The sequence below is a fragment of the Nylanderia fulva genome, unplaced genomic scaffold (assembly GCF_048542155.1).
Source record: "Nylanderia fulva isolate GAGA-0341 unplaced genomic scaffold, ASM4854215v1 Scaffold13, whole genome shotgun sequence".
In the NCBI taxonomy this organism is placed as follows: domain Eukaryota; kingdom Metazoa; phylum Arthropoda; class Insecta; order Hymenoptera; family Formicidae; genus Nylanderia; species Nylanderia fulva.
This window is the reverse complement of record NW_028189518.1, coordinates 1,566,517-1,592,860: the sequence shown is the minus strand read 5'-3', so window position 1 is coordinate 1,592,860 and position 26,344 is coordinate 1,566,517. Positions and strand designations below refer to the sequence as shown.

At 31.5% G+C, this 26,344-nt stretch overlaps 5 protein-coding genes across 11 annotated transcripts in view; 2 read left to right on the top strand and 3 right to left on the bottom strand.

The window, feature by feature from the left end:
- The window catches only part of CSN7 (COP9 signalosome subunit 7), an 83,016-nt gene extending 77,937 nt beyond the window's left edge, over positions 1-5,079 (bottom strand). The window contains exons 1-4 of one of the 4 annotated variants that reach the window (XR_003819903.2): positions 4,874-5,075; positions 3,841-4,496; positions 2,690-3,718; positions 2,213-2,616 (exon numbers count right to left, since the gene is read on the bottom strand). Coding sequence is in view for 2 of the 4 variants with exons in the window: in XM_029304714.2 (XP_029160547.1) it covers positions 2,617-2,645; positions 3,547-3,718; positions 3,841-4,488 (849 nt within the window). In the remaining 2 variants the exon portion in view is untranslated. Of the gene's footprint in view, positions 1-2,212; positions 2,646-2,689; positions 3,719-3,840; positions 4,497-4,873 lie in introns of those variants that run through there. The other 3 variants (XM_029304715.2, XM_029304714.2, XR_003819904.2) reach the window with 3 other exon arrangements.
- A 229-nt stretch (positions 5,080-5,308) lies between these two features.
- On the top strand, positions 5,309-14,669 carry PIG-O (phosphatidylinositol glycan anchor biosynthesis class O). Of its 2 annotated transcripts, XM_029304706.2 has the most exons (6): positions 5,309-5,741; positions 6,042-8,454; positions 8,527-8,697; positions 8,778-8,995; positions 9,105-9,318; positions 14,588-14,669. In XM_029304706.2, the coding sequence occupies exons 1-5, from the start codon at positions 5,553-5,555 to the stop codon at positions 9,297-9,299; spliced, it is 3,186 nt and encodes a 1,061-aa protein (XP_029160539.1). In that variant the 5' UTR covers positions 5,309-5,552; the 3' UTR covers positions 9,300-9,318; positions 14,588-14,669. The 2 variants fall into 2 exon arrangements, with proteins under 2 accessions (XP_029160539.1, XP_029160538.1); XM_029304705.2 differs by lacking the exon at positions 14,588-14,669 and having other exon boundaries at positions 5,310-5,741; positions 9,105-10,026.
- Positions 10,102-13,692, bottom strand: LOC114932485 (uncharacterized). 2 transcript variants are annotated; one of them, XM_029304709.2, is made up of 3 exons: positions 13,514-13,692; positions 11,405-13,125; positions 10,102-10,360 (listed from the first exon to the last, which is right to left on the bottom strand). In XM_029304709.2, the coding sequence occupies exons 1-3, from the start codon at positions 13,623-13,625 to the stop codon at positions 10,262-10,264; spliced, it is 1,932 nt and encodes a 643-aa protein (XP_029160542.1). In that variant the 5' UTR covers positions 13,626-13,692; the 3' UTR covers positions 10,102-10,261. The 2 variants fall into 2 exon arrangements, with proteins under 2 accessions (XP_029160542.1, XP_029160543.1); XM_029304710.2 differs by having other exon boundaries at positions 10,293-10,462.
- Positions 14,237-19,174, top strand: LOC114932550 (uncharacterized). Its single transcript, XM_029304824.2, has 10 exons — positions 14,237-14,255; positions 14,588-14,909; positions 14,988-15,441; positions 15,512-15,775; positions 15,853-15,940; positions 16,045-16,399; positions 16,476-16,606; positions 16,775-17,019; positions 17,137-17,165; positions 17,332-19,174. The coding sequence occupies exons 1-10, from the start codon at positions 14,237-14,239 to the stop codon at positions 17,471-17,473; spliced, it is 2,049 nt and encodes a 682-aa protein (XP_029160657.2). The 3' UTR covers positions 17,474-19,174.
- Positions 17,666-25,889, bottom strand: LOC114932487 (uncharacterized). 2 transcript variants are annotated; one of them, XM_029304711.2, is made up of 6 exons: positions 25,715-25,889; positions 24,748-25,090; positions 24,269-24,510; positions 23,494-23,688; positions 23,078-23,353; positions 17,666-23,006 (listed from the first exon to the last, which is right to left on the bottom strand). In XM_029304711.2, exons 2-6 carry the CDS (start codon positions 24,896-24,898, stop codon positions 22,296-22,298), a joined length of 1,575 nt encoding a protein of 524 aa, XP_029160544.1. In that variant the 5' UTR covers positions 24,899-25,090; positions 25,715-25,889; the 3' UTR covers positions 17,666-22,295. The 2 variants fall into 2 exon arrangements, with proteins under 2 accessions (XP_029160544.1, XP_029160545.1); XM_029304712.2 differs by having other exon boundaries at positions 17,666-22,994.
- Positions 25,890-26,344: the final 455 nt, after the last annotated feature.

The window sequence follows — 26,344 nt, the reverse complement described above, 5'->3', positions numbered from 1 at the left end:
TGCTATAAAACAAATGAACGATTTGAAGTTTATGTTCATTTTATAGCATTAGATATACACATATATGTTATACTTACGATTATGTCAAATTGCATATATACATATGTCAATAAATTCTTCTTATTTTAGAATTATTACGAAAAAATTTATAAACATTGCATTCAATCAGATTTTACGATCAATAATCGAATATTCGATCATTTATAAATACGTACACATACATATTATACGTTCACATACATCATTTATCTACTTATATTATTTCTTTAATTTTTTTCATAAAGAGTTTTCTCATAATAGATTATCATCAATTTTTTATGTGATCTATGTGGATAGAAATGAAATTAATTATAAGTGTATATATATCTATAAAGCTCATCAATACTTATTTGCCTAAAATATTTTAATTCTCTAAGCACAAATTTTAATATGAAAGTATAGATGTATTAATAAAATTCTGTTGCATTTCTCAAAACATAACATTATTAAAAAATATATTTTTTTTCTTCTTATTAGGCTTTAGATATAAATGAGAATAATAGTATTTTTCCTTAATTTAGAATGCATTATATTTAATATCATATATAGCAATATAATAATATAATATTAAAATTATTAGAAAAAATATTGTATAAATGCAATTTAGTATTCTGCATATTATCGTACGTATCAAAAAGATTTTCCAGTATAAATTTGTGTACACTTAAGCAAATATAGTAATTTAAGATTTATAAAAAGATCGAAATTATATATAAAAATCACAATACGAAACAACGCAACAAATAAATGTACCGCGACAGGTATTCAAAGTATATGTATAATATGTGCATATTACATATACAAAATAAATTATACATAATTGTACATATAATACACAGACCATATATATATCAATTTATCTTAGCACGTTCCGAATCTATTAAATTATATATTATTTTGAATTATGAAAAAACAGAGTGAGTGATTATGCAATATATCATTCCAAGAAATGCAATGCAAAGACACAATGTCAAAAATTATATATATACTATTATATATATACACATATATCATGCGATCTAAAGATATTTTAAATACATTATAAATTAAAATAGGAAAAAATAGTAGCATAATGTATCCATTAGAATAAAAGTTATAAAATAAAATCGACGATATGATGTAATCATCGTGTACTATTTTCCTTGCCTAAGCGAATTTTACGAAGAAAAAATAACTCCTCACTATCGTTTTATTTTTTTAATGCAAATAAAGATGACTTATTATAAATATATTATAATTATGTTATATATATATATATATATATATATATATATATATATATATATTATCAGGATGTATCTAAATAAGTGCGAAAAATTTTTAATGATTCTTTGTCGAAAATTATGGGAGATTTTTTTTTCTTATATAATATACTCTTATATTCCTCCCCGTGGAGTTATACTTTTCTAAAATGAGAGGTAAGTTATTTTTTTCAAATTACAGACTAATTAAAAAATGAAATGAAAAATATCCAAATTTCATTTTTTTGTCTGAAATTTGAGAAAAAAATAAAAACTTTATTTTATATATAATATAATATAAAACAATTTACAGATACTGTTTATTTTAACAAGCTACTTACAAAAGATACAGACAAGATGATGTTCAAATCTATGTTCAAAAAATGTAAGAGAGAGGAAGAAAAAAAATATGAGTATCCAAATAGTTTTCCACAAGGGTTTATCTCCTTCATTTTTGATTATTTGCTAATTTATTCAATCGACATTATAATCAGATAAATATTGCATAATGAAGAACATTTGCACAATCTCACAATCCGTGATCAAATTTAAGATGAAAGGGATATCATAAAATATACGAAGAAACTCAGGATATCATGAAATATGCAACTGAAGAAAGTCATTGCATACGCTTGTATCGATGAAAAAAAAATATCAAAACATGTAAACATGCGTATAAAATTTTATAGAATATATGTATGTATATTATCTGGATGTTCTTATATATATTTAACATTTTCTATAAAATACACATATTTACATTTTTGATATTTCTTTTTATATCGTTCTACAGATACATACCTACAAGCTGCATAAATCTTAAAGCCTAACATTAGTTTTCTTTAACTGAAAGAAACAAGGCAAATGTGAAGGAGACGAGACAAACGTGAAGGAAAGAGAGGCCTTAGAGAGGATATAGAAAAAAGCCTCGCTAAAAAATATTATCCTTTTATTCGAATAGCAATTACAACGCTCTTCAACGGACGACTGACATTTTTTTCACTACATCAGTAGTATACCTTCATGATTTTTTGAACATACGAGTTTCCTCAAAAACAATCTCTCCGACTAGTTATGTTTTGTTCCGTCAGTAAATTGTTTAGTGATTACAAATCCTTACGAAATGAGAATCTGTAAAGCCTGAACGCAAACAGTACGAACGATACTATCGTTGGAAGTACATGTAAGCATCGACCAACTCGTCACAATGGGGCGTACCGTTTTATGTGATAACTGGCAATGGGTAGGCACGTATATATTGATAAATATGCAATGCATTTTGCATTATTTATCAAATTTTCATCTAGAGTCAAATCCTAATTAAATTCTTCACGCCCTACAAACATAAAAGATGATGTCTTTGGTCTAAAAAAAATAAACAGATAAATCACAAGAATATTCAAGCTTACCTACAAAATTATCTTTGTTGCAAAGAAAAGATTCATTGTTTTCAAATTCTCGATGTAAAGACAATCGTCAGATATATCTCGCTAGATATACTTTGTATGTACATATTAAAACTCTTTATTCAGTTCGTATTAAATAAATAAATGATTAACTTTGTGAATAAACGCTTAAATTTTGTACGAACAACTACCGAAATTATTTATACAGCAAATATTAACTATGATATTTGAAATAATCACAGAAAAGTATGTATGTGCGTATAAAATATGTATGTGTATGTATATTACTAAACACATTGCAACTATTAATTAAAGAAATCGACCTCGTTTTTCCAAAAAGTTCTAGATAATATGTGTTGTGTCAATAAATCATTCTTACAAATGTATTTCAATAAGAAAAAATACTCTCGATTTTATTTGCTGTTATAGCATGGTAATCCCCATAAACATTACATAAAATCGAATAGTTTTATACATTTGCATGCTGTTCGATATTATATTTAGAGCATGTTCTATAAAATATTATTTTCCTACTTTCTAAAAATCTCTATAAATTCGATATTTTAGATACACAAAGGATTTTCGATTCGACATGAATTATCCATTGTTTGTATTAATAAATTTGTTTCAATATTACTCTTTTCATTCATTATTCAATATAATCTAATTAAAAAGTTAACACAAAAATAACCGATAATTTTTCCATCACTTTCAATTCAGTGATAATAATGGCATTTTTATCCTCAATTTTTTGACATGAAATTTGAAATGTAAAATCTGATTCAACGAACGAATAAATGATGCAAAGAATGCGCATTGCGCAAGAAAGGACTATTGAATTTATGTCTTCCAAAACTTACCACTGACTTTGATACATTTGACCTTCTGTAACTTCTTCTTTTCTGATAGCACCGGCATGGCTTCTCTACCCGATTCACTTCCTCCTGCGCCAGAACTACCGCCAGCTACATCAGCTTCTTGAATGTTACTACCTCCTGCTTGAGCCATGAGAGATTTCTTTATATTAGAAATCTAGAACATAACAGGAAAAAAACCCATATAATTTGGCAATTAAATTTTTATAATTAATTTGTCATTGTATAATTAAATTAAATTTTTAATAATCGATAAAATGGATAATTAAAGAGACTCACATCTCTCTGTATTCTTTCTTTATGATAAGTAGCTTTTTGTTTCTCAACATTAGCTCTAGAGATTTGATCCTCGATACAAGATAAAACTGTATCGCACGCTTCACCCCAGGCAGCTAGGGTTTCAGCTACTACACCAGTATCACCTGGTCGAACGTCTCGTCCAAGACCGGCATAATCTACTTCTAACTGTGAATTTTTTTGGTCTAATTTCCCATGAATTATATCTGCGTATATTGCTTCGATAATCAAATCCTCTAGATCTCTGACATTCTTTATATCTAACTCTTCCAACAGTACCGAATAAGGTATACATTTGTTTTTTGTAGCAAGAGTGACAATTGTAAGATGTTGAAGTTTCTTCTTTTGCGTAGGAGTTAATTCTAATACTTTCTCCTTATTTTCCAAATAATCTTTATAGGTGCCGTACGCAAACAGATTTAGAGTATTCCAATACTGAACGTAAGGTCCATTCTCTAACTCTTTGATATTTGGCATGTCCAATAATTCACCAAAAACATGAACGCCAGGTGTTTCAACAGCTTGCCTTATAAGTTCTATGGCAGCAGCCCCTTTTGCAGTTTTCGCAAGCAATACAAATTGCTCCAAAGGATTACTAGCTGATTTTTCAGTGCTGTTTCCACCGGTCATGTTGACTTCTAAATAAATAATAAATCATGTTTTTGAAATAAAACATTCATATGTATATAAATAGCATATATGCACAAAGTTCAGCCGGAACTTAGACACATGCATTTAGAAATATATATATAAGGAACATATATATGCTCCAATATATGAAAAAAATCATATCATTGTGTGTATAAAAATAACGATAAAATTGCTAACATGACAGACTATTCCGAAAAAATATTTTCAGTAAACCGAATATTTCCTTGTATAAATGTTCGATTTTTAAAAGTTGGAAAATACAAATTCACATTCGTGTCGATTTATGTATACATACACAACAACGAAACATTGAACAGCATGCAATGTTATGAGATATAAAATCAAAACATTAAACAGAACTCACCTCTTCGTAATGAACAAAAGTCTAATTAAAACTGTCCACCACTTTCGGCGAAGGAGATTTGGATTCTGAATTATGAAAAAATGCGAAAAGAGACAAGTGCGCACCAACAACACTGATAAATGCAGGAATATTCTTCAGTGCATCAGCATCAGTGCACTCTCTCTCTCTCTCTCTCTTTCTTCCTCTCTATTCGGTGTCACGAATATTTCGAATCATTTGAATGACCAATCAAAATAGAGAGATTTCTTTGTTCTTATTGGTCGATCAAACGATTTTGAATTTATGCTAAATTCTCTGTACGAATTTTTTGATTGGCTGTCGTCTAGAAAATTTCTAATGCTCGGCAGATAACAGCCAATCAGATTCTTGGACAAAAAATATCACTCCATTACATTTTTGTCATTCAGTTGGTACGAGATATTTAATTTGGCAACACTGTTTTCCGCATATGAATATTGTGAAAGTGATTTGAGGTTAAAATCCCTTTAAATCCCAACACACGTATAAGTTTATCGATTAAGTGTCTTCAAGCATTTAAACAATAGGACGAGAACTATCGCGCTTATTTATCTCACAAATGTCAGAATGGTGAAGAATAAACTGACGTGGTTGAGGTTCAGTTACGTTGTGCCGCCAGTGAAGAATATCCACGAGCAAAACTGATACTGACTCGGCAAAAATGAGTAGGCTATGGAATTACTTGATATTTCAGGCATGGATGTCTTACCTGATGGCAGCCGGCTTGCTAGTCTTCACGAGCGGCTTCCTTCTGAATCGCGTCTCCAGGCCCGAGCGGGCCGAGTGCACGCAGTGCGCTGTCAACAGTATCAACAATGTCAACGATTGCGACGTGGGAAATCTCTTCCAGGTAGGGTTGCCATCCGTCCTCTTTTTTGAGGCGTTCGGGGGGATATTATGAATGTAATTATTCCAAAGTAATTATGAATGTCTGGGGCCTGGGGTTTAAAGAAATTCATATTTTGCTTTTTATATTTTATTTACCTACATCATATACAATATTCAATCAAGAATGAAAATTATTAGCCATCCATTTTCTTATTTTTATAAATAAAAACGAGATGTAAAATAATTATTTATTTATTATTATAATTAATTTGCTAATCAAGTTCTAGTTTTGAAATTTTTATTATGGTAATCCTACTTCCAGGACATGGAACACGCGGCCAAGGTGTGTCTGGAGCGCAGAGCGCGGGTCGTCCTGCTGATTGTTGACGCCCTGAAATACGAGTTTGCTGAATGGTACGAAAATACTGCTTCGATGTTCTCCTACCATCGCAACAAGCTGCCTGTGATTCATGAATTACTGCAGAAACATCCGTCACATTCTCGCCTATACAAATTCATAGCAGATCCGCCTACCACGACTATGCAACGTCTGAAGGGTCTTACAACTGGTTCCCTGCCAACTTTTATAGAGATAGGCTCGAACTTCGCTTCGGAGTACATTCAAGAAGACAATCTTATTGACCAAAACGCTGCCAGTGGTATTGTTTTTATGGGAGACGACACGTGGACCAATCTATTCCCGGATAAATTTATGAGACAGTTCCCATCGCCGTCGTTCAACGTCTGGGATCTGGACAGCGTGGACAAGGACGTACAATATCGGATTTTCTTCGAGATGAAGAAGAAAGACTGGTCGTTGCTGATAGCGCATACACTTGGAGTTGATCATTGCGGACACAAGCACGGCTCGCAGCATCCAGAGATGACGAGAAAATTGAATGACACGAATACACTTATAAAGGAGATTGTGGCGTCTCTTGAAAAAGATATGATGCTTTTTGTTGTAGGAGATCACGGCATGACTGAGACAGGTGATCACGGTGGTGACAGCTCGAATGAAGTCGAAGCTGCGATGTTTGTTTACTCGACAACTCCTTTGATTAGAGGATTTGCCACTAATAGTGATAGCGTCAACCAAATTGATCTTGTTCCTACTCTAGCAGCGATTCTTGGCACACCAATCCCTTTTTCTAATTTAGGTTCTGTAATATTAGATTGTTTGCCAAATAACGTAGGAGATGCTGCCGGTCAGTTATCGTATCTATTGCAATCTTTGTGGAGGAATATTGCCCAAACGAAAAAATACATAGAGGTATATTCCACGGATACATACTTGTTCTCAAAAGAGCAGCTTCAGCATTTAGATTATGTGTATAATCTTCTCGCGGAACGTATTAAACATATTGATAGTTCTGAAAAGTTAATGATTTTTGTTGGAGATACCAAAGGTTATTTTAAATTATTAAAAGATACATGTTCCGAAGTGTGGGTCCAATTTGATTCTGGTTTAATTTCCAAGGGTTTACTTTTAATGTTTTGTTCCTTGTTCTTCTTTTATCTCTTTATCACCGGTATCCCCGAAAATCGTATGTGTGATATATTTAAATCTTCATTTTTACAATGTGCCATTATAGCAAATTTAATTACCGCAGCAATGACTACATGTCTGTTCTTGTTGAATATTTTAGAGGAATTAAGGAATACAACTTTTTTTGCTACTGGCGCAGTTTCTATTGGTTTATTAGTTATAGTAATTGCTCAAAACTGGGATGTTATATCGATGTGTTGGTATGATCATCGTAGAATTAAGCTGTTGACTTATGTAACGAGAATAATACTTCTTTTAACAGTATGTGGACTTTTCTCAAACAGCTATATAGTTGAAGAAGACAAAGTCTTGTCCTTCCTATTTGTTACACTCGTTTGCCTGCTCATTTTTGATTTAAGAAAGAGCGATTCTGATAATACTTTTGAGAAGAAGACAAGATTTACGTCAAAGTCATCAAAACCAAATTTTAGGACAATTGTACTAGTTATTGGTTTGTTAGCATGCATCTCAGTTAGATTATCGCATTATTTCTGGCGATGTAGGGAGGAACATTTACAACGGGAATGCTCTATAGCTGCAACTGGTAAAGTTGGCTGGTCCACAATGCCAAATAATTGGGAGCGTGCTTTATTTGCTGTTTTACTTGCTTCGATCATCCTAGCATCATATGTGGTAATAGTTAGACTGTGGTTGCAGAGTTGTGGAAATCTCACAGGTTTCGCTCCTAGTGTTATGGTGGGACAGTATTGTCCGGTTATTGTAAGCGTTTGCATGGGTTGCTACTGGATTCTGCAAAAGCTCCCGAAATTTGTCAAACCAAAACTCGCACTGTCTTGGGAAATTAATACGTTGCCTAACGTAGTTTATTTCTTCTGTGTACTTGCAATTCTCGTCCTCTACTATCGTCCACTCAGCATATACCTGTTGCCAAAGAAGAAAGAATCCATCGACGTCTACCGCGACGAAAACATAGTGCCTCGGTTGTTCGAAAAGATAAAAGATTCGATTTCCCGCAAACGAATAGATGCCGATGAACTTCCAGTCATCTACGGTTTCGGAACTGCCTATAGTGCCGCATTCATCTCATTAAGTGTATTTATCACACTTCTATATGCATTATTGTTGGGAGACACTCTATCGCCTGGTACATTTTTGATGTTTGTAACATGCGCCTGTATATTGGGTTTGTCTGCGATAGAGAGATACAAAAATGCTAATAATATTTGTAAGTATACACGATATATAAAATTCACATATTACCTATGTATACTTGGATCTATCTAACTTTTATTTACAGCTGAACTCGTTGATGTATCTATGCCTGTACTATTTTGCTGGTTTTTGTTAGCTGAATATTTCTTTTACGGAACTGGCCATCAGGCGACTTTTCCTACTATTCACTGGCACGCTGCCTTCATAGGAACTGGTGGTCATTTTTATGGCAATTTAATATCAGCAATTCTAATTGGTAAGTATTATCCTTTGAAATGTATTCTTTCTTAAAATATATGTTAACTTTAATTCTAACATACATAAAATAATTTGCAGGTATCAATACATTTGGATCGCATATTATATTGGGTGCGACGTTACCATTATTAGTAGTCGTACCATTTACGTTGCACCGAGTATTTCCAAAGTTTCTTAAAGCGAAATTTCTCGATGATATAAAGAGAGGTGAACTATTACTGTTTGAACAAGACTCTGCTTTCCACGCTGCAATTTTCTCGGTTGCAGGAAAATATACGTTACTTCACGGAATCCGGGTATGTTGTATAAAAACATTTAATTAAACACATTTGTTTCTTATCTTCTCCAAAGAACAGTTTTTGCGTGTGTACATATCGTTAATTAGACACTGTTTTCCTTTTTTAGACTTTCGGTAGTATGCTCGCAGCAACAATCCACTGTCGGCATCTGATGGTTTGGAAAATATTTGCACCGAAATTAATTTTCGAGGGATTAGGATTTTTGGTAACATTGGGAAGTGTATTAGCATCATTCTACATGGTGTTTCGCATCGATCAACAAATAGAATACCTCATCACCAAAATCACGAAAAGCAGATGATAGTGACTTACTCGTAAGGGTGTGTAGTACAATCAATAGCTAAGTACCAAAGTCTCATAAAGACATTTCACTTCTGCGTTAAACTCGAAGGTGGCCCGTTACTTACGAATATAATGATTCGATATATTGCAATATGAAAGATGAAAAACATGAGTCGAAAGCAAAACATCTGTGCTTGCAATACTGCCAATATTTCCACAATTTTATATGAAAGTGTAACACAAGAAAGGGTAAATATAAAGTATCAGTATGTATGTGTGTATTATATACATATATATACACATACATACGAATATTATAAATGACGTTTCTCGTACTGAAGTACAGAAACTTATCTCTCCATTTCTTCGAGATGATATTAATGTTAGATATTAACGTCCATCTCTTATAAAATGTTATGTCGCGTAACCAAATTGTGATGCTTCCTAACACACTAACGCTATCCTGCGTGCAATGCATTGCTGATTGAAGACAAACAAAGCAACGCACTTGATGCAGGATTGCGTCTGTGTGCCGCGGTCTGTCTGCGCGACTGTTGAATACATTGCCGTGTGATTGCTATTGTTAAAAAAAGAGAAAGAGTACGATATATAAAGAATAGACTAAATACTATTAGAGAGGACATCCACCTTTCATATCCTTCGATACATCTACATAGAGAAAAAAAATCGTGTATCGTGTTTGATAAAAAAACGAATTATGCAATAAATCTGACATTTAAAATTCATTCTTAGTTATATCATATCTCGATTTCTCTATCGCAGATAGTTTCAAATGACTTATAAAATATTAACTGTTTCTTTTTTACCTTCTTTTGCCAAATATATTTTATTGGAGAAATAATGTTTAATTGTACAAATATTTATTTGTATGAAACTTCAAATAATAGCATTTTTAAAGAATTTAAAATCTAATCATCTAAATATATGATAAAAGAAGTACTCCTGCTGGCTGAGAGTGGCTTAATGCTGATTATGATGGTGCCTATGATCTTGATATTCATTCTTGTGATATTGCATCCAGTCAGCCCATTTGTTCAAATTTTCATAAGCGTTAGACTCCTGCGACAGATGTCCATGATATTCATAATTCAGATATTGCACATATTAATTGTAATTAATACTTTGAAAGCCTGGAGCTTTAGGCAATTTAGGCATTTGAATCTGAAATCAAATGAGGTTTTCACATTTTATAGTTTTAAATATTATTGGATATTATTCTCTTGTGTGTGATTAGACACAAAGATCTCTTTGACGAAATATCAAGTAATAATAACTTTTTATTCCTCATTTTGAATAGAATAATTTGTATGTAGGCTTCCAAGGTATTATAGTGTGTTATATATTATAATACAAAATTATATGTGCGCATTGATTTACATTTATAATTTTGTTGAACGATTAATATTTAATATTTTATTGTTGTGATTTTTAATTTTTGTAGTTATTTTTTTATAATTCTAATAAGCACAAATAAATATATAGGTGTATACAGATTAGAGATAGATTTTAAAAAATGACAAAACATGTTAAAATTGTCCTTAGAAGATACGGAAATTTTTTTTCCTTTTCTATATTAGCGGGAAAAATTTCTGTACATTTTATAAATATCACGTAATATTTATACATTAAAGATAAAAAAAATTTTAATTTTAACTTTATTCTTAATAATATATAATATCAAAATAATATTGTTTCAACATAAAATAATATATATTAATTATCATATAATAATATTAGACATAATATAAGTCATTTTGAAAAAAAATGACAAAGAATTTATTAATTTATTGTTTGATTAAAATAGCAATTATTGAATATAAATATTACAAATAATGCAAATTATTTATAGAAGTATTATTATAATTATAACTGTTATTATATAAAATTTGACAATTTTTTAAATTTCAAGCTGATTCTAATTATGAATATTACAACTTTCAATAAGAAAAATATGCATATATCAAGTTTATCAATTCTTAAAATTGAGATGAGATATGCTTTTATAATACACGAATCATTTTTTCGATATAAAATGTATTTTCTAATTAGTATTATTAATATTAAAATTACATCTTATATCTCTAAAACAAATCATACACTTACCAGCAACTTAATTCCTCCTCCTTGATGCTCTGGTGTAGAACCACCCCCGGCTTGTACAGATTCTATCGAGCCCGCGGGTAGACTCTGATATCCCTGATGCATTTGCATTTTTACGCCTCTTGTATATTGTCTATGATTATGCTGATTATCATCATTTTCATATCCTAAGTATGGTAACAAATCGTTGTCTGCTTGTCGTCTTACAGCAGATGCCGAATTCTCCGGATAAGATACCCAGAAAGATGTTGGCAAAGCTCTACTCATTAAAGTATTCTCTTTGACAGAACTTGCCGGATACGAAGTCATAGTTACAGTTTCAATGGTGGATATTTTCTTCAAAATGGCATCCAAGAGAGTGTTGTTAATTGAAGCGTTGTCAGTTAATGGAGCCTTTGGCAATTCTTCCAAAATATCTGGAGGACTAGTACTAGTCGTTATCGCATCCTTGGCGACCACAGTGATATTTTTTTGCAGATCCGTCAACATATCAAATACTTGACTGAGTACAGCCATTCTCTGTTGAAAAGGAAGCGTTGGATCTACTGTTGGTTTTGCAAAAGGAAATATGCTGGAGAAGGGTTTAAAAGGCTTTTTCGACGTAGCTGCAGCAGTTGTTGCAGTTTTTTCATACGCAATCAGATCATTCAGAGTTGCTATCATGTCGCTCTTTAGATTGCCAAGCTCCGACAGTATAATATCAACGATTGCGTCCTTAGCAGCTACGATGGAAGATGCGTCGTCTAAGGATCTTGCATTCTTGTCCGGTAAAATATCATCAGGTTTCACGGATCTCATAAAATTGCTATTTGCGCTTGAACTATCATCGGTTTCTTGTGCTGTCGCATTTAACTTTATGCTGTCAAATAGTTTATCCAGAAAATCCGACACTTTTTGGGTATATTCAGTCGGACCGGGAATTACGGAAGACGGCAACCAAAAGCTGGCTGGTACTATGGTGCTCTTCGGCGTAGGTATTTCGGTTGTTGTTGCTGGAGTGCTGGTGGCAAGATTTTTGAAGAGTGTATCTAGGAAATCTGCCTTCTTCGCGGTGAGCATGCTCGGGTCCACCACCGATCCGAAAGAACCACTTGGTCCGACAGGTCCACTTGCTCCGTAAGGTCCACCTGGTCCGAAAGATCCGAATATTCCCGGCAAATATTCCTTTGGTGTACTACTAGCAGCTGATTTTGTTGATGTATTTTCTACTATCTGTGGATCTTTTGGATAAGAACTCGGAATGGAATTGATGTCGCCTGCGGAAGAAGGTGCTTCTATGCTTCTTCTTTTGCGGGAAAAAGGTGTTTGGCTCAAATAATTAGGTATTGTCTCTGACGATGAGAATGGCGTAACAGGCCCGAATTTTGGACCCATAGGACCAAACTTTGAGGCAAATGGACCGAACATACCACGTTTATATATACCGCTATTGTCGATTGCTTTCTCTTTACCTTCTTGTAATATATCTCGTTTATTAAATAATGCGTTTGCGCTATCAGTGTTATCTACAGGGAATCCACTTGCGCCATACGGTACAATCGGTTTGGCATCTGCTACATTATATGTAACTGGTCCTAAACCACCAAACAAATTACTCAGCATATCCGTCTTTGTAGAAATGAATGCTTTTGGGTCGACAAACTTCGGGAAGAACGGAGATTTCGGTGCGTAAGGCACAGATATTGTGTCCATTCCTCCTGGAGGTCCAAGGGCTCGCGAATAAACTAAAATAGTAATTGATATATATATATATATATATATATATATATATATATATGTAATAATTACATCTTTTATATAATTAAATTTTATATATTAGCAACAAAAATAAATGAATAAATTAAAACTAATTGAACAAGAAATTTCACTTTATGAAAAAGAAAATATATAATTATATATATAAGAAAAAGAAATTTCTCATCTAAAATTAAGATTAAAAATATTTTATTTCTATTTAATATTTGATATTTAAAAGATTATTTAAATTTGCATCAATTGAAAAACATCTTAAAAATAAACAATCAAATTTTTCAAAATGAATATTAGTGCAATTATCCCTAATGGTTTCATTTTTATAAAATACCAAATACAAAATAAAAAATGTGATATTACCAGGTTTGGATGCAAAGCTTGTCCATGATCCTCCGGGTGGAAGTGCCAGAATTAAACTGGCGGAGAATGCCAGTAGATAGTTAGAAAGTAAAAATGTTCTCTGTCGAAGCATATTGCATTAAGTAACGTGGTCTACGTTGCGAACGTGCTTTTATAATAATCATTGATCAGTAATCCTTGCAAAGTCTCCGGGATTATTCATATAGAAAATGCTGCGGCCCGAGCTACATATGCGACGGAGTCTCATTAAAATAATCCATCGATCTCCTCTCTCCTCATATAGAACCTACAGTTGTGTATTTTAGTTAACCGATGCAATTCCTTCTTAGAGAAATGCAATTTCCTTCTTAAAGACATAAGTATGTCTATTTTAAACAATGAAAGATAATCATACACACTTTTTTAAAAAAGAATATTATCAAATCAAATAAGAAAAAACAGAACTCATCTATATATATATATATATATGCAATTTTATATTTTCAAGTCATTTAGTCACTCATTTTTTCTTGTTCACTACATATATATTAACATATTTTATTTTTAATCGTTTTACAAATGAGTTATATGTATTGCATTTGTCAGTTGTTTCCAATAATGGAAACGCAAGCTGCTTCTATTATTTCACCTTATTTTGACTCGAATTGAAGTTTTGGTAAAATATTCAAGATTGTTGTAAGATTTAAATCCTTCTTTTTAATTTAAATCCTACACATTACGAACATGGATAAGTTTCAGGGACGTGAGTAATGTATAACTTTTTAATATAATTAATCTTTATAGAAATAAAAACAAAATAATGATTGCATGCAGATCGTGGCTGTCAATTCCACTTATTAAAACTTATCATGTGCATTTACATTACTTATTCACATGGTGTTATAGCTATAAATATAAAAATAATTTAATAAATACATATAATTATTATATTATATATTAATATATATATGTACACATTATGTTTTTTTTTAATTAAATGCAAAATAATAAAATTTTCGATATAATATAGGATTAAATTTTTAAATTTTAATACAATAAAAAAAATTAAAATCATTTTATTTTTGTAAATTGCAGAGAGCACGAACAGTACTGATAACATTACATCAACAGCAATAGATGATGTTTCATCATTATATTCAGCTTTAAAGTATGATTATGAGGGAAGCAATATCGCAAATATAATAACGCAATTACAACACATATATCAGCCGAAAGATGGTATTATTGCATATGAATGTGTGTTGAAAAAAGTTCAAGATTTACTAGAAGACTGTAATTCCAGAAAAAAACAGTTATTGCTCTCGATAATACCTGTTCCAGATCATGTTCCAGATCACACGATCAAGGAAGTTTTTCATACAATTACAGGTTTTATGAAACTTAATCTACAGGAAAAGTAAGCCTTCTCTTTGAACTTTATTCTTATATTATTATCATATACAGATTCATATCTCTCATGTCATTGTATCAACAGCAATAATACGTTTCAAAATGTAAAAAATATGGATGGAATAATGGACAATAATATTTCATCGTCAAAGCAAAGTTCTTTATCTAAGAATGCGTCGAATTTTAAGTCATCACTCTCCGAAGCATTCCCTTTTCGAGGTTTCCCTGAGAACGAAATTTCTACGATTCACAGTCATGTAAAAAACGTAAACTACTTGTACAAAACCATAGAATGCGATTTTCCTCGTTCAGAAATTCTAGTTGATGTCAGTCCAAATTCTGCATCATATATTAATCGACAGGCTGATTCGTTGAGATATCAATTAAATAATGATCCGAAGAATTGGTCGAACAGAAATAATAATCATCAAATGCCAATTTATCAACAATATCTGTTTAATAAGAAATATTATATACCTACTAAAATTGGCACAATTAATGAATCAAATCTTTGGTATTCATCATCTCAGATATATCAGGTTTGTAATTTTAAAAAAATGTATAAAGTAATAAGTAAACCAAATTATAAAGATTTCTAATTAATTATAGGACACATGCGCTATAAAAATGCCTAACGATAGTGAGATAATAGCGGATTTGTGGCAAAATAATAAAAATCCCCAACAATTTAATAATCTTAAATACGAATGTAAAAAAAGTGAAGATAATAATGAATTCGATAAAGATAAAAAATTTAACGTTTCACAAACGATAATCGATATTGATCAAAATGCAACAATTAAACAGACAGTTGATGATAATATATATAAAATGGATACGTGTTTGGACGAAGATCAGAACATTATCGTAGATGTACGAAAGATAAAATTCGAAATCTTAGTTTATATTAGCTTATTTTCAAAAATTATTAAATTAGTTAAATTTTACAGGCAGACGATTTTTTAGCACCAGTGCGCGATAAACTTAAAACAAGCTTAAAAAATTTTTTAAAACGAGCGCAAGAAGGAACTTCCATTGGTAATATATTTTATTTTATTCATTTTTATCATATATCTATTATAATCATAAATAATGTATAAAATTATGAAAAAAAATAATTTTTCGTATACATACATGTATAGAATTGGCGGCTTTTCCACGCACCAGATCATATCCACAATCAATAATAAGCTCCTTAAACTTGGTATGTTCTACCACGAAAGACCAGAAACCTGAAACGTCACGCAAAGTTTCAGAAAAAAAATTTACATCCAGTGTTTTGCAAAATAATAATAGCATAAATAAAAAAGAATCTGATGAAAAGGCGAAACCAAAAATGTTTACGTCCGTAAGTGAATTGCAAACGAAAAGCAATTCTCAAGAACTGAATAAAGCAACTGAATTTCCATTACCACAAAATAATTTAGATTACATTATGAAAAAGAAAATAGTTACACGTAAATGCGAAGAAAATAATCGAGAAAAATCAATACACGGGTAAATATGTAATTATTATTTTAATTAGTTTAATCGCGCGACAATATAATTAATAAGAAAACAATTTTTAATTCAGATGCAAAGTAGTGGAATCAAGATCGAACGCTGTAAATCCAGAGACCAATTTTCAAGTTAATTCAATGTCCCAATTAGCTGCGTACAAAAAACATTATTACGAAACTTTATTGAGTGTTCAGAGAGCTAAAGGTTCATTAAAATGATATTTTAATTTTATATTACATATATATTTTGTTAAGCAAGCCTTCAGATATGACTCACTGATACCTCGCACGTGTAAAATATAAATTATTATAATTGGTGAGGTATGTGTGTGATAACATTAAATGCGCTGATTATTTCACTTTTTTCTCACAGTCGCAGTCACGAATTCTTTAGCGTCTTCCTCGGATCATTTAACGAGTTACGATGATCCGTATTACTCGAATTACATAGATCAGCAGCAACATCTGTTTCATCAACAGCGTCATTTCATGAGACCGCAGTTTTTAACGTATCCAGCCGAGCTATCCGGATTATCAAACGTGCATGGTAATCAATACAGTTGGGCGAAATCAGTCTATAAATATTTATTATTGAAACAATTAAGGCTTCAACGACAGGTAAGAAGATGTAAAGACGTAAGTAAGATTATTTTAGAATACGTTTACTCACCGTTTATATATATATATATATATATATATATATATATATATATATATATATATATATGATTACAGACTTCGCCCCTGTATACCCGAAATCAAGAGTAAGTCATTTAATTACATATATATATATATATATATATATATATATATATATATATATATATATGCTCAATAACTGAAATATATTTTAAATATCATTTTTTTTATGTGCAAGATTAAAACCGTATTTACGTAATAGTGATATTTTATGTTTCTTCATTCTTCAAGCGGTTGGATTCATCGCTATATCAGACCTGTGTATCCTTATTCTTTTACGTCAAACGAAAGTACTCAAACGAAGCATTTCGTACGCCGTAAGAGTTTGGAAGACATAGTCGGAAAATTGAAGGAGATTGAACGCAACAATTAAACGATTATTTTCCTACATTGAAGCGAGAAACTCTGTTGAACGATACTTATAAAGTTGCACGCACGAATGGTATAATTTTATAATTTCTGTTCATTCCTATGAAAGATGTATATAGCATCTTCAGATATCAAGATAAAGGACTAGTTGATACAATGGTAACAGTAAGAATGTTAAAAAATTCACATAATCATAGATTGATAAAATATTAAGATTAATATAAGTACATGTATAAGCTCGACATAGATTTATCGCTCTCGTAAATGTTCATATTTTACTTTATATTTGCTTTGCTTCTGTATTGAAAATAATTATGTGTTATTATGTATTGATTATAAAAAGATCGTGTATAACGATTTATATGTACACATCTCTCGTTGGACATTTTGATTCCTTGTAAGACGTGAATCTTATAAAGTTCAATGGATATCGCGCAACAATTTTGATGAATTTTGTTTGTATTTTGGACGATTGCGTGATATAATAATTCTTCAATAGTATACGCAGAATATAATGTTATATTTTTATAGCTGTCACCAATTGAACCGTATTTAACGTACTTATTAATAAATGTACATTATATTCGGTTTGAGTAACATTACACAAGGTTCACTCTAATGACTAGATGATTTGTGATATATTCTTAAATAACATACACAGTCACACACACAACTCCACACAATCCATAGTATATAATACTCGTCTTCGAGTTACTCCTAGATGTACAAAATGACGTTTAAAAGAATATGTGACAATGCTAACTTAGATGTTACGTGACTCATCGATCATTTATTGTCCAGATCATTCGGTATCAGCACGACAAAATCACCAAGATAATATTTTGCATCATTCTTGGTAATCTGTCAAGCCGTATTCATTCGTAATTCATTCTCAGACCTCTGCTTAAGACAATTCACGATTCTACAATTAATGTGTCGCTACAATTTGATGTTTACTCTAAATATTGGCAGCATCACATTATGCACTCTCACATGTAAATTAAATATAGAAATACAATGACACTATCAGTACTCACGCGAATATATATATGTACTTATATAAATATTTTAGAACACATTGGAAATATTTAAATAAGACGAACATTCTTACTCGAAACACACAACGCGTTATGTCTATTATTTGATGTGAGAATTTAGGCCAATTAAATTATTATGCTAGGAGAATTAAAGCGAAAATTGCTAGAAATTTATTCTGAAGTTAAATTCCTAATATTTGAAATCGTGAAGGAATACACTTTTCAAATAATTAAGATTTTATACAATGATTTTTTGTCGATTCCTTTTAGCTCGCCTGATTTTTGGAGGATATCAGGTCATGTACAGACTTGGATTGTCATACTATCACTATAGGTCATTATATCGATCGAGCCTAGTATATAAAAAGAATCTGCGCTTATTAATCATAATTGAAATTTATTGCCTGAATGATAATTTATTCGTACAAATTCTAAGAAAACAGTGCTTCGTGTATCACAAACATGCTGCTATTTATTATTTTGCTTCGTTGAAGCAAATAATTGTCGCAAATATTATTGAAGTCAAACGACAGTTTGATCTTTATTATTAGCAATAATAATGACTTTAATCCAGATAGCTAATCCTTTTATTGATGCTATACTTGATAACAAATCATATTTTCATGATTATTCTTGAAGAATTTAAAATTTTATAAATAACAATACAAAATGCAAAATAAAATAATTCTATGATCGAAAGATCGTAAGGATTGAAAATTTAATAGCTTTAGTAATCAAGTTGTTAATGTGATTATGAAATATTAATTAAAAATAGCTTTGTGTGTCAAAAAGCATGAAAATCTTATAAAATATAATTTATTCTTATCGAGTGTGTTATAACACTTTACATTAAATATACATTTATATTATATTAAAAAATTATAATTATCTCGAATTAAATAATTGTGCATGTTTGTGTTATAACTTAATATAATTTGTTGCTAATTCACTTGAATTTATTTAGTACTTATAGCATATGAATACTAACATACGAATGATAAATGAAAATGTTACATAATACGAAATTTGAGAATAAGTAATGAAAAGGATTTCTTTGATATAAAAAATGTTTATGCTAGAGTTTCTGTGTGTAGAGACCTTAAACTGCTATGAGACAAATTCAAATTCGAATATAACGAATCATGAATATTAATTATTAATTACAAAATCTTGGATATAAAGCCATTGAGAGAAAGAATGGATTCAAATTGATATATACTACGTTCAAAGAGCGTTATATTTTTCTCTGGCAGTGTCTGTACATTTCTTTTAACTCAAAGCTAATTGCCTTATAATGTCAAGTGACATTTTATTTTATTCTAAAGTGACATTATTAAGTTTGAGATATATTCACACTTTCAAACGTATCCCAGCATATCGATAATGGGCCACAGAAAAAGTTACATATTATTTCTTATTGCCCAACAAAAGACGAGTTATGACACTCCCGATATTTGCCACAACGAAGCTGCTGTATTACATGCTATTACATGTATCATACATGTAATACATTATTACATGTATTATTACATGCTATCTTTTTATGAATCTATATGAACACGCATTTCTCTTACACTATTAATTGATTTAAGGTCGACGCATCAAAATTTAATGTGATCTGTGTGCCTGCTTGCTACGTTTGTGTTTACATTCGTATCAAAAGACAAAATAGCTGTCTTAGTAGTGGCTCTAATAAAGATTAACTAATGTTTGTGTTTATTCAATTGTATGATCGATCGTGATAAATCGAATAAAAGAGAAAGAGAAACGAGGTATCAGAGAGAAATTCGCTTTGAGAATTGTTACATATTAAAAGAGATTCAATAGCAATCAGGAAACAAGCGCTCAATAGTTCTTCTTAGGATGAATTGTACTTCTAATACGATATGTATGTACTAAAAAATACCTTGATCTTTAAATTGATGGATTATTAAGAAGATATAGTTGTACAAAAAAATGACTAGAGTTGACTCTAGAGTTTCTTAGTAAAGCGAAAAATTAACACAATACATAATACTGCTCGTCTAGTAACTTTAAAGCTATGTAAAATGTCTAGAAATAGTGCGTATGTTTCTGTATAGGAACAGGGACGGACCATTCGTTTTTAAAATTTGATTAAATATAGCGAAATCTATGTTTTTGCATTATGTGAAAAAAGATAAATATTACGATTATGTGTTTTATATATATTCAATTAGTTAAAATTTAATAAAGAATATAATCAAGTTAATCAACTATATAATCGATATTATTTCTTAATTTATATTATTTAATTTGAGAATATTATACAGAATTATTTATTTCGGATAAAAAGCAATTAAACAATCATTTCTTTAAGTCCGTCCTTGTGTAGGAAAAATACTGTAATATAATGAACACACTTTAGAGTTTACAAACCAAATACAACAAATAATCATTCCACGCATACTATTCCGTTCATATAGAGAAATAACAGATTTGCCAAACCGATCTTCTAGTGCAAATAATATTGTGTGATGGAGTTCAAAATATTATGTATTATTTTCATGTATTATATAATTCTTCTAATGTTTTATAATTTTACCAACTATTTTTTTTTACAATTTTATATTTTTACTTATAAAAACAATTTTTATGTAGTTTTAAATCAATATTTAATTATATAAGCAATTTCACTTCCTCAAATAATATTAAGCAAATTAATTTAAAAAATCTCTTATTTATAATATTTAAGAATTTATAATTACGCATAAAAATTAAAAAATAGACAAATTACAGTTAATTGCAATTGCAACTTACACTTTTGTATGAGATCAAATAGAAAGATCGGTCTAGCTGCATTTTACTATATATATGTACATATATGTATATATATATATATATATATATATATATATATATATATATATATGTATGTATGTATGTATGTATATAATTCTTTTAAGGCTCAATATATACATTTTCATTTCTCAAGCAATATACGATTTCTGTCCATCAAACATTTTTTCAAGTATGCATGGAACTTAAAATATCTTGGCATCGAAATACGATAAAAATTATTATTTAAATATATATATATTATATATATATCGGTGTTACGTGCTATATAGTGGTCTTATACTTAAAATCCTGTTAAAACTTACTTATATTTATTATTTGGTACATGATTGGAATGAAGTGGCATTATTTGCTTATCAAAGTTGGGCAGTCTAGTTTTGTGATGCAAAACGTCGAGACCCGAACTAAAGAAAATTTATCCTCTTGGCAGCAAAATGTACAAGGCAGCAATGACTTTATACAGGATCTTAAATCTTTGGACACGATTTCGTCCTGTAAAATTCGATAACAACAAACTTGATAAGCCCTGTAAGTACGGGCTATGGTCTTTTTCACCTGTTGCATGTATGAAGTGTAACAATTATATATATATGTATGTATATCTTATGTTTACATTTTTTTAATCACATCCGGTTTTATGCACAGTTGAAAACACAGATGGAACATGTAAAACCAAAGTACTGTGTTCTTCAGTCTCACTGTGCATTATTATTTAATGTAGAAAATACAAAATGTGTTGAAGTCAGGCAAGTTTGTATGCAAATAAGAGAGAGGTATGAGATTTCAATTATGTAACAAGTAACACTTCAACTACTGTTGCAGTCTAATAAAAAAAATATATATTCAACATAAAGTATATCATGTACTTGCTTGCTTTATAAAAAATTTCGTCACAAACTGTTCACAAAAACTGCTCGATTGAGCAAGTTATTTTTTACCTAAAGTGTATGTGCTTTGTATTTCACAAGACGATCAGGCAAAGCTATAAGGATCGATAGTTTTGCTAGAGCAAGGTTGAACATCATCTGGTGGTGGGCGCCACTGTCCAGACCACATGGCGTTACGAACAATCACATTCGCATCAGTAGCTTCTTCTTTACTGTTGCTAGATGTACATTCCGTTTCCCAGTTGGGGAGGCCGTTCCGAGTCACTTGATTGATCGGTCTAGTCTCAATCATGTCACAACAATTCTGTGCGTCATTGTTCACTGGCGTTTGCTTAGTTTTACTTCTAATTTGCGTAGTGCCACTATTTCTACGTTCGGCGTCGGACCATGAGCGAGATTGCTCCACTGCAGACTGTAGAGGTAACTTTCGCGGCACTCGTCTAGTCTTAGCCTCCTCCGCGGTGACGCTGCTAGCGTCGGCCTTACTGCTACCTGGTGCGTTTCCATCACCGGTCGAACTGCTATCACCTTCTTTCCTTCGTCTTCTCCGTCTCCTCTCGATCTCGGTATCCTCCCGTTGAGTATCCTCGTTAATCGTATGTGTTGTTTCTAGAATATGTTGCTTGGCCGAAGCCCAATGGTCCTTCTTGTTGGCGCCTTGTTTAAGTCTTTCATGATTACCGCGGTGGCCGCCGTTACTCGTATTCGTGTCACTGTCCGTGTTCCGTTTTTTCGATTGTTGATTTTTCACGGTCCACGAGGCGGGTCTCTTAGGACTACGTTCCTTCAAAGTGACCTGCATTTTAGGCTACGTTTATACTGTGATTGATAAACGACATTGCGCCATAAAATAGATTATACATTTACCCCGGAGGAGGAAGAATTATCAACAGGTTTATAGAGTTGTGTTGGTGTATGACTACGAGAGTCCTGACCCTTACAACCTGATCCATTCCGACAATGTATCCATGAAAGTAAAAATGCTAAGAGAGCGCATGAAAGTCCCACCACTGCTGCGGCAGTCAGTTGGGAACGTGTGCGTCTTGGTACCCAGCCTCCACTGTGGTATTCCCATACTGTACATGCTAATAACGCGCTACTCGCGGCAAATAACAAGCCTATGCCAGTGAATACTATAGCATTCTATAAAAAATAATAGATTCATAATGTGTGTAACAGTATTAACATTCTGCAATTGTTAATATTTCAATATAATTATATTAAATAAAATTATATTTTTAAATTGTGTGTATATATAGATATATTAATCAAATATTACTTACCAGTTTAGCCCAATTTAAAGGAAGGATGTAAATAACATGCGAAATATCAAGGAAGAGAAGGGCTGCGGTGACCAAGAAACAGAAAACAGCTACAAAGATCATGAATCGTAAACGATCTGCTAAAGGCAGCATAAAAAGGCTGACCTTGGCAGTGCCAGAACTGCATAAAGTTGCCAAACAAGCTGCAGAGGATATCTACAAAATATCATTGATATCCGTATGTGTAAAACAATTTTTCTAGTTTAATCACAATACTTTTCTAGTTTGTCATTTCATATACAGAATAGTTATTTAATATTGTTTGAAAATAACTTGAAAAATATGCATCACAAGAAAATTTCTCAAAGGTTTGGTTTAAAAGAAAAATTGACTTTGTGAATAGTTTTAAAATTATTTAAAAATTAACTACTATTTTTAAAATAAAAGTTACTATTTTTTATTATATTTTTATATTTAAATAAAAATTAAAATATTTAGTTAATAAAAATTAAAACTTGTTTTCTCTTGATACTTGTTTCCCAGTTTGCATTACAAAATGCAGTAAGCAAAGTAAATGTCAACATAAACATTTTTTTAAATTAAAATGTATCAAATAGATTTCTATTAAAAAAATTAGAGTTAACAATGCTGTTCAAGGTAAAAAAAAATCATATTTTTTTATTCTCTCAAAACCAAACTACTTTTGTTTAGAAATTTTTATTTGATGTACATTTTTTGAGTTTTTAAACGATATATTAAATGACTTATCCTGTATATAAATAATTTTTGTACTTACAAGTAATAAGAGTCTAACAACACCCGTAGCTGTTTTAAGATGTCCCTGTATGTCACAGTAAATAACCACATGGCTTGCACGTGACCAAGCCAGAGCATTAGATGAAGAGCCCGGCCTGTGGTCACTACCATAGTGACCATGATAATTAGCATGTGAATCCCACGAGTGGACTGTCGAATGAACCCCTGGCGAATCCAGCTCCGATGATTGGGAGCTGATTCGCCCCCCTGTCCTGCTGCCTGCTATTGATACAATATCGAAACTATTGTACAGAGTCATATATATGCAATTACATAAGTATAACTTTAAACAAGGTAGATAATGCAGGCAGTTAGTCAGGCAGGGTTTTAACATCTACATGCTACTTGTCATAGAGCAATTATATTTAATCAGCATCGATTTGAAGAAACTTGGTAAACGTGCACAAATTTTCAAATAATATATGCACATTAATTGAAATTAAAATTAATTGCGCATACCAATTTCGAAGTCCTGAATGTCCTCGGGTTTAGAATATATGGCAGGTGGAGGTTCTAAGTCGCGTATTTCTTCTAAGAGAAGCACTTCTATTTCCTCGGCTGCGTATAAATCGGAGACCGAGCGAATAGGATAATGCCGAGTCTCGCTCATTACTCAAGTGCGCTCGCTCATTTACTCCTTCCTGCCTGCTGTCGTACTTTTCTATTTGACCTGTCAGCGACCAGCATGCATTATCTAATCGATTCGATGACAGGTCCATCTGCTTACCAGCCATTGCTCATTCATATTGTGTGTCATTTCTATCCTTGCAGGCAACAATACTCCTCCGCCTTCAGGCCACACCTGTCAGAAAAATAAATAAATTATATACTAACATTGAAAAAGCAGATTCAAATTTATATAATAAACATAACAGATTTTATAGCTATAATCATTAAATACAAATCTGTTTTTTTTTTATTAATTAAATTTTACTGTATTAAAATGTAATTTTATATAAATTAATGAAAATATTATTTTCATAAATCTCCCATTATGAAAAACTATTATATTCTTTATTATTAGACATATTGAATGTGAACATGTATGCTGAAATCTTGTAAACAAATGTATTGCATAGCGATAAACACATGACATTTATTTAACACAAACAAAGCTGTCTCATGTCATGTCGATACGTTCGGCATCGCGAGATTAAAGCACATGCGGGCTCCAAATTGATAATTTATTTGATCGTATGAATGACATTTTGTTCGAACGCGTATAAGTCTGTAAGACTATCAATTAACGGGAAAAATATTTCAAGTTTTTTTAATGATAAGTCGTGTTTTTTTCTCTCGATTGAATCGTTCTCTCGCTCCAGATCCACATGTGGTTGTCAGAAACCGTCCTAGCGGTATCTTAAAATGAGATATCGCCACATCGAGAAAATTCCGTGCCGTTCCCGAGATATTCGCGAATACCTACCTCGAATTTACGCTCGTCGATCGCGACGTGTAGATCACATTTTTCCGAGATTTTTCACGGTGAGCTCATTGACCGTCCAATGGATAGCCGCCATTGCCTTTTTGCTGTTTTTGCCCGTGATCTGCGTCCATCACAACGACCTAGGGTGCTCTCCGACTCACGCATGACGCGCATGAAGTGACAGAAAATCTATAGTTCGCGTTGCGCACATTATACATTTTCTGTCGCTTCATGCGTATCAGAAAGCACCCCTAGAATGGGGTAACTCGTCTCTCTTTTTCTCTCTTTTTAGTCATCGGAATTATTTCGTCGAGTAATTTTGACATATCAATTTCGCGTTTTGACATATCAGTCTCGCGTTTTTTATTTCATAGATATATCAAATAATATAAAATATATAAAATATAATATAATATATAATATATTAATTATATATTATAATTAATAATATAATATATAATTAATATATAATATAATACATATAATATTATATTGCGATACATATCTATGATTTATTCGGAAGGAGAGAGAAATTCGAAGAAAGGCGCGGAAGAAAGGCGAAAGGTTTTCGCGCGCGTCCGCAATGATATTCGCCGACGCGGTGACGTCACCGCACGAAGAGAAGGCGAC

Excerpts from the sequence above, each read along its gene's own strand:
- PIG-O (XM_029304706.2), top strand. The coding sequence starts at position 5,553 with ATGAGTAGGCTATGGAATTACTTGATATTTCAGGCATGGATGTCTTAC. Across the intron at positions 8,455-8,526 it reads CAAAAATGCTAATAATATTT|CTGAACTCGTTGATGTATCT; the intron begins GTAAGTATACAC and ends TTTTATTTACAG. Across the intron at positions 8,698-8,777 it reads AATATCAGCAATTCTAATTG|GTATCAATACATTTGGATCG; the intron begins GTAAGTATTATC and ends AATAATTTGCAG.
- LOC114932550 (XM_029304824.2), top strand. Across the intron at positions 14,910-14,987 it reads AAACTTAATCTACAGGAAAA|CAATAATACGTTTCAAAATG; the intron begins GTAAGCCTTCTC and ends TTGTATCAACAG. Across the intron at positions 15,776-15,852 it reads ATCAGAACATTATCGTAGAT|GCAGACGATTTTTTAGCACC; the intron begins GTACGAAAGATA and ends TAAATTTTACAG.
- LOC114932485 (XM_029304709.2), bottom strand. The coding sequence starts at position 13,625 with ATGCTTCGACAGAGAACATTTTTACTTTCTAACTATCTACTGGCATTC. Across the intron at positions 13,126-13,513 it reads AAGCTTTGCATCCAAACCTG|TTTATTCGCGAGCCCTTGGA; the intron begins GTAATATCACAT and ends TTACTATTTTAG. Across the intron at positions 10,361-11,404 it reads GAGGAGGAATTAAGTTGCTG|GAGTCTAACGCTTATGAAAA; the intron begins GTAAGTGTATGA and ends CATCTGTCGCAG.
- LOC114932487 (XM_029304711.2), bottom strand. The coding sequence starts at position 24,898 with ATGAGCGAGACTCGGCATTATCCTATTCGCTCGGTCTCCGATTTATAC. Across the intron at positions 23,354-23,493 it reads CTTTAAATTGGGCTAAACTG|AATGCTATAGTATTCACTGG; the intron begins GTAAGTAATATT and ends TATTTTTTATAG. Across the intron at positions 23,007-23,077 it reads ATAATTCTTCCTCCTCCGGG|GTCACTTTGAAGGAACGTAG; the intron begins GTAAATGTATAA and ends CCTAAAATGCAG.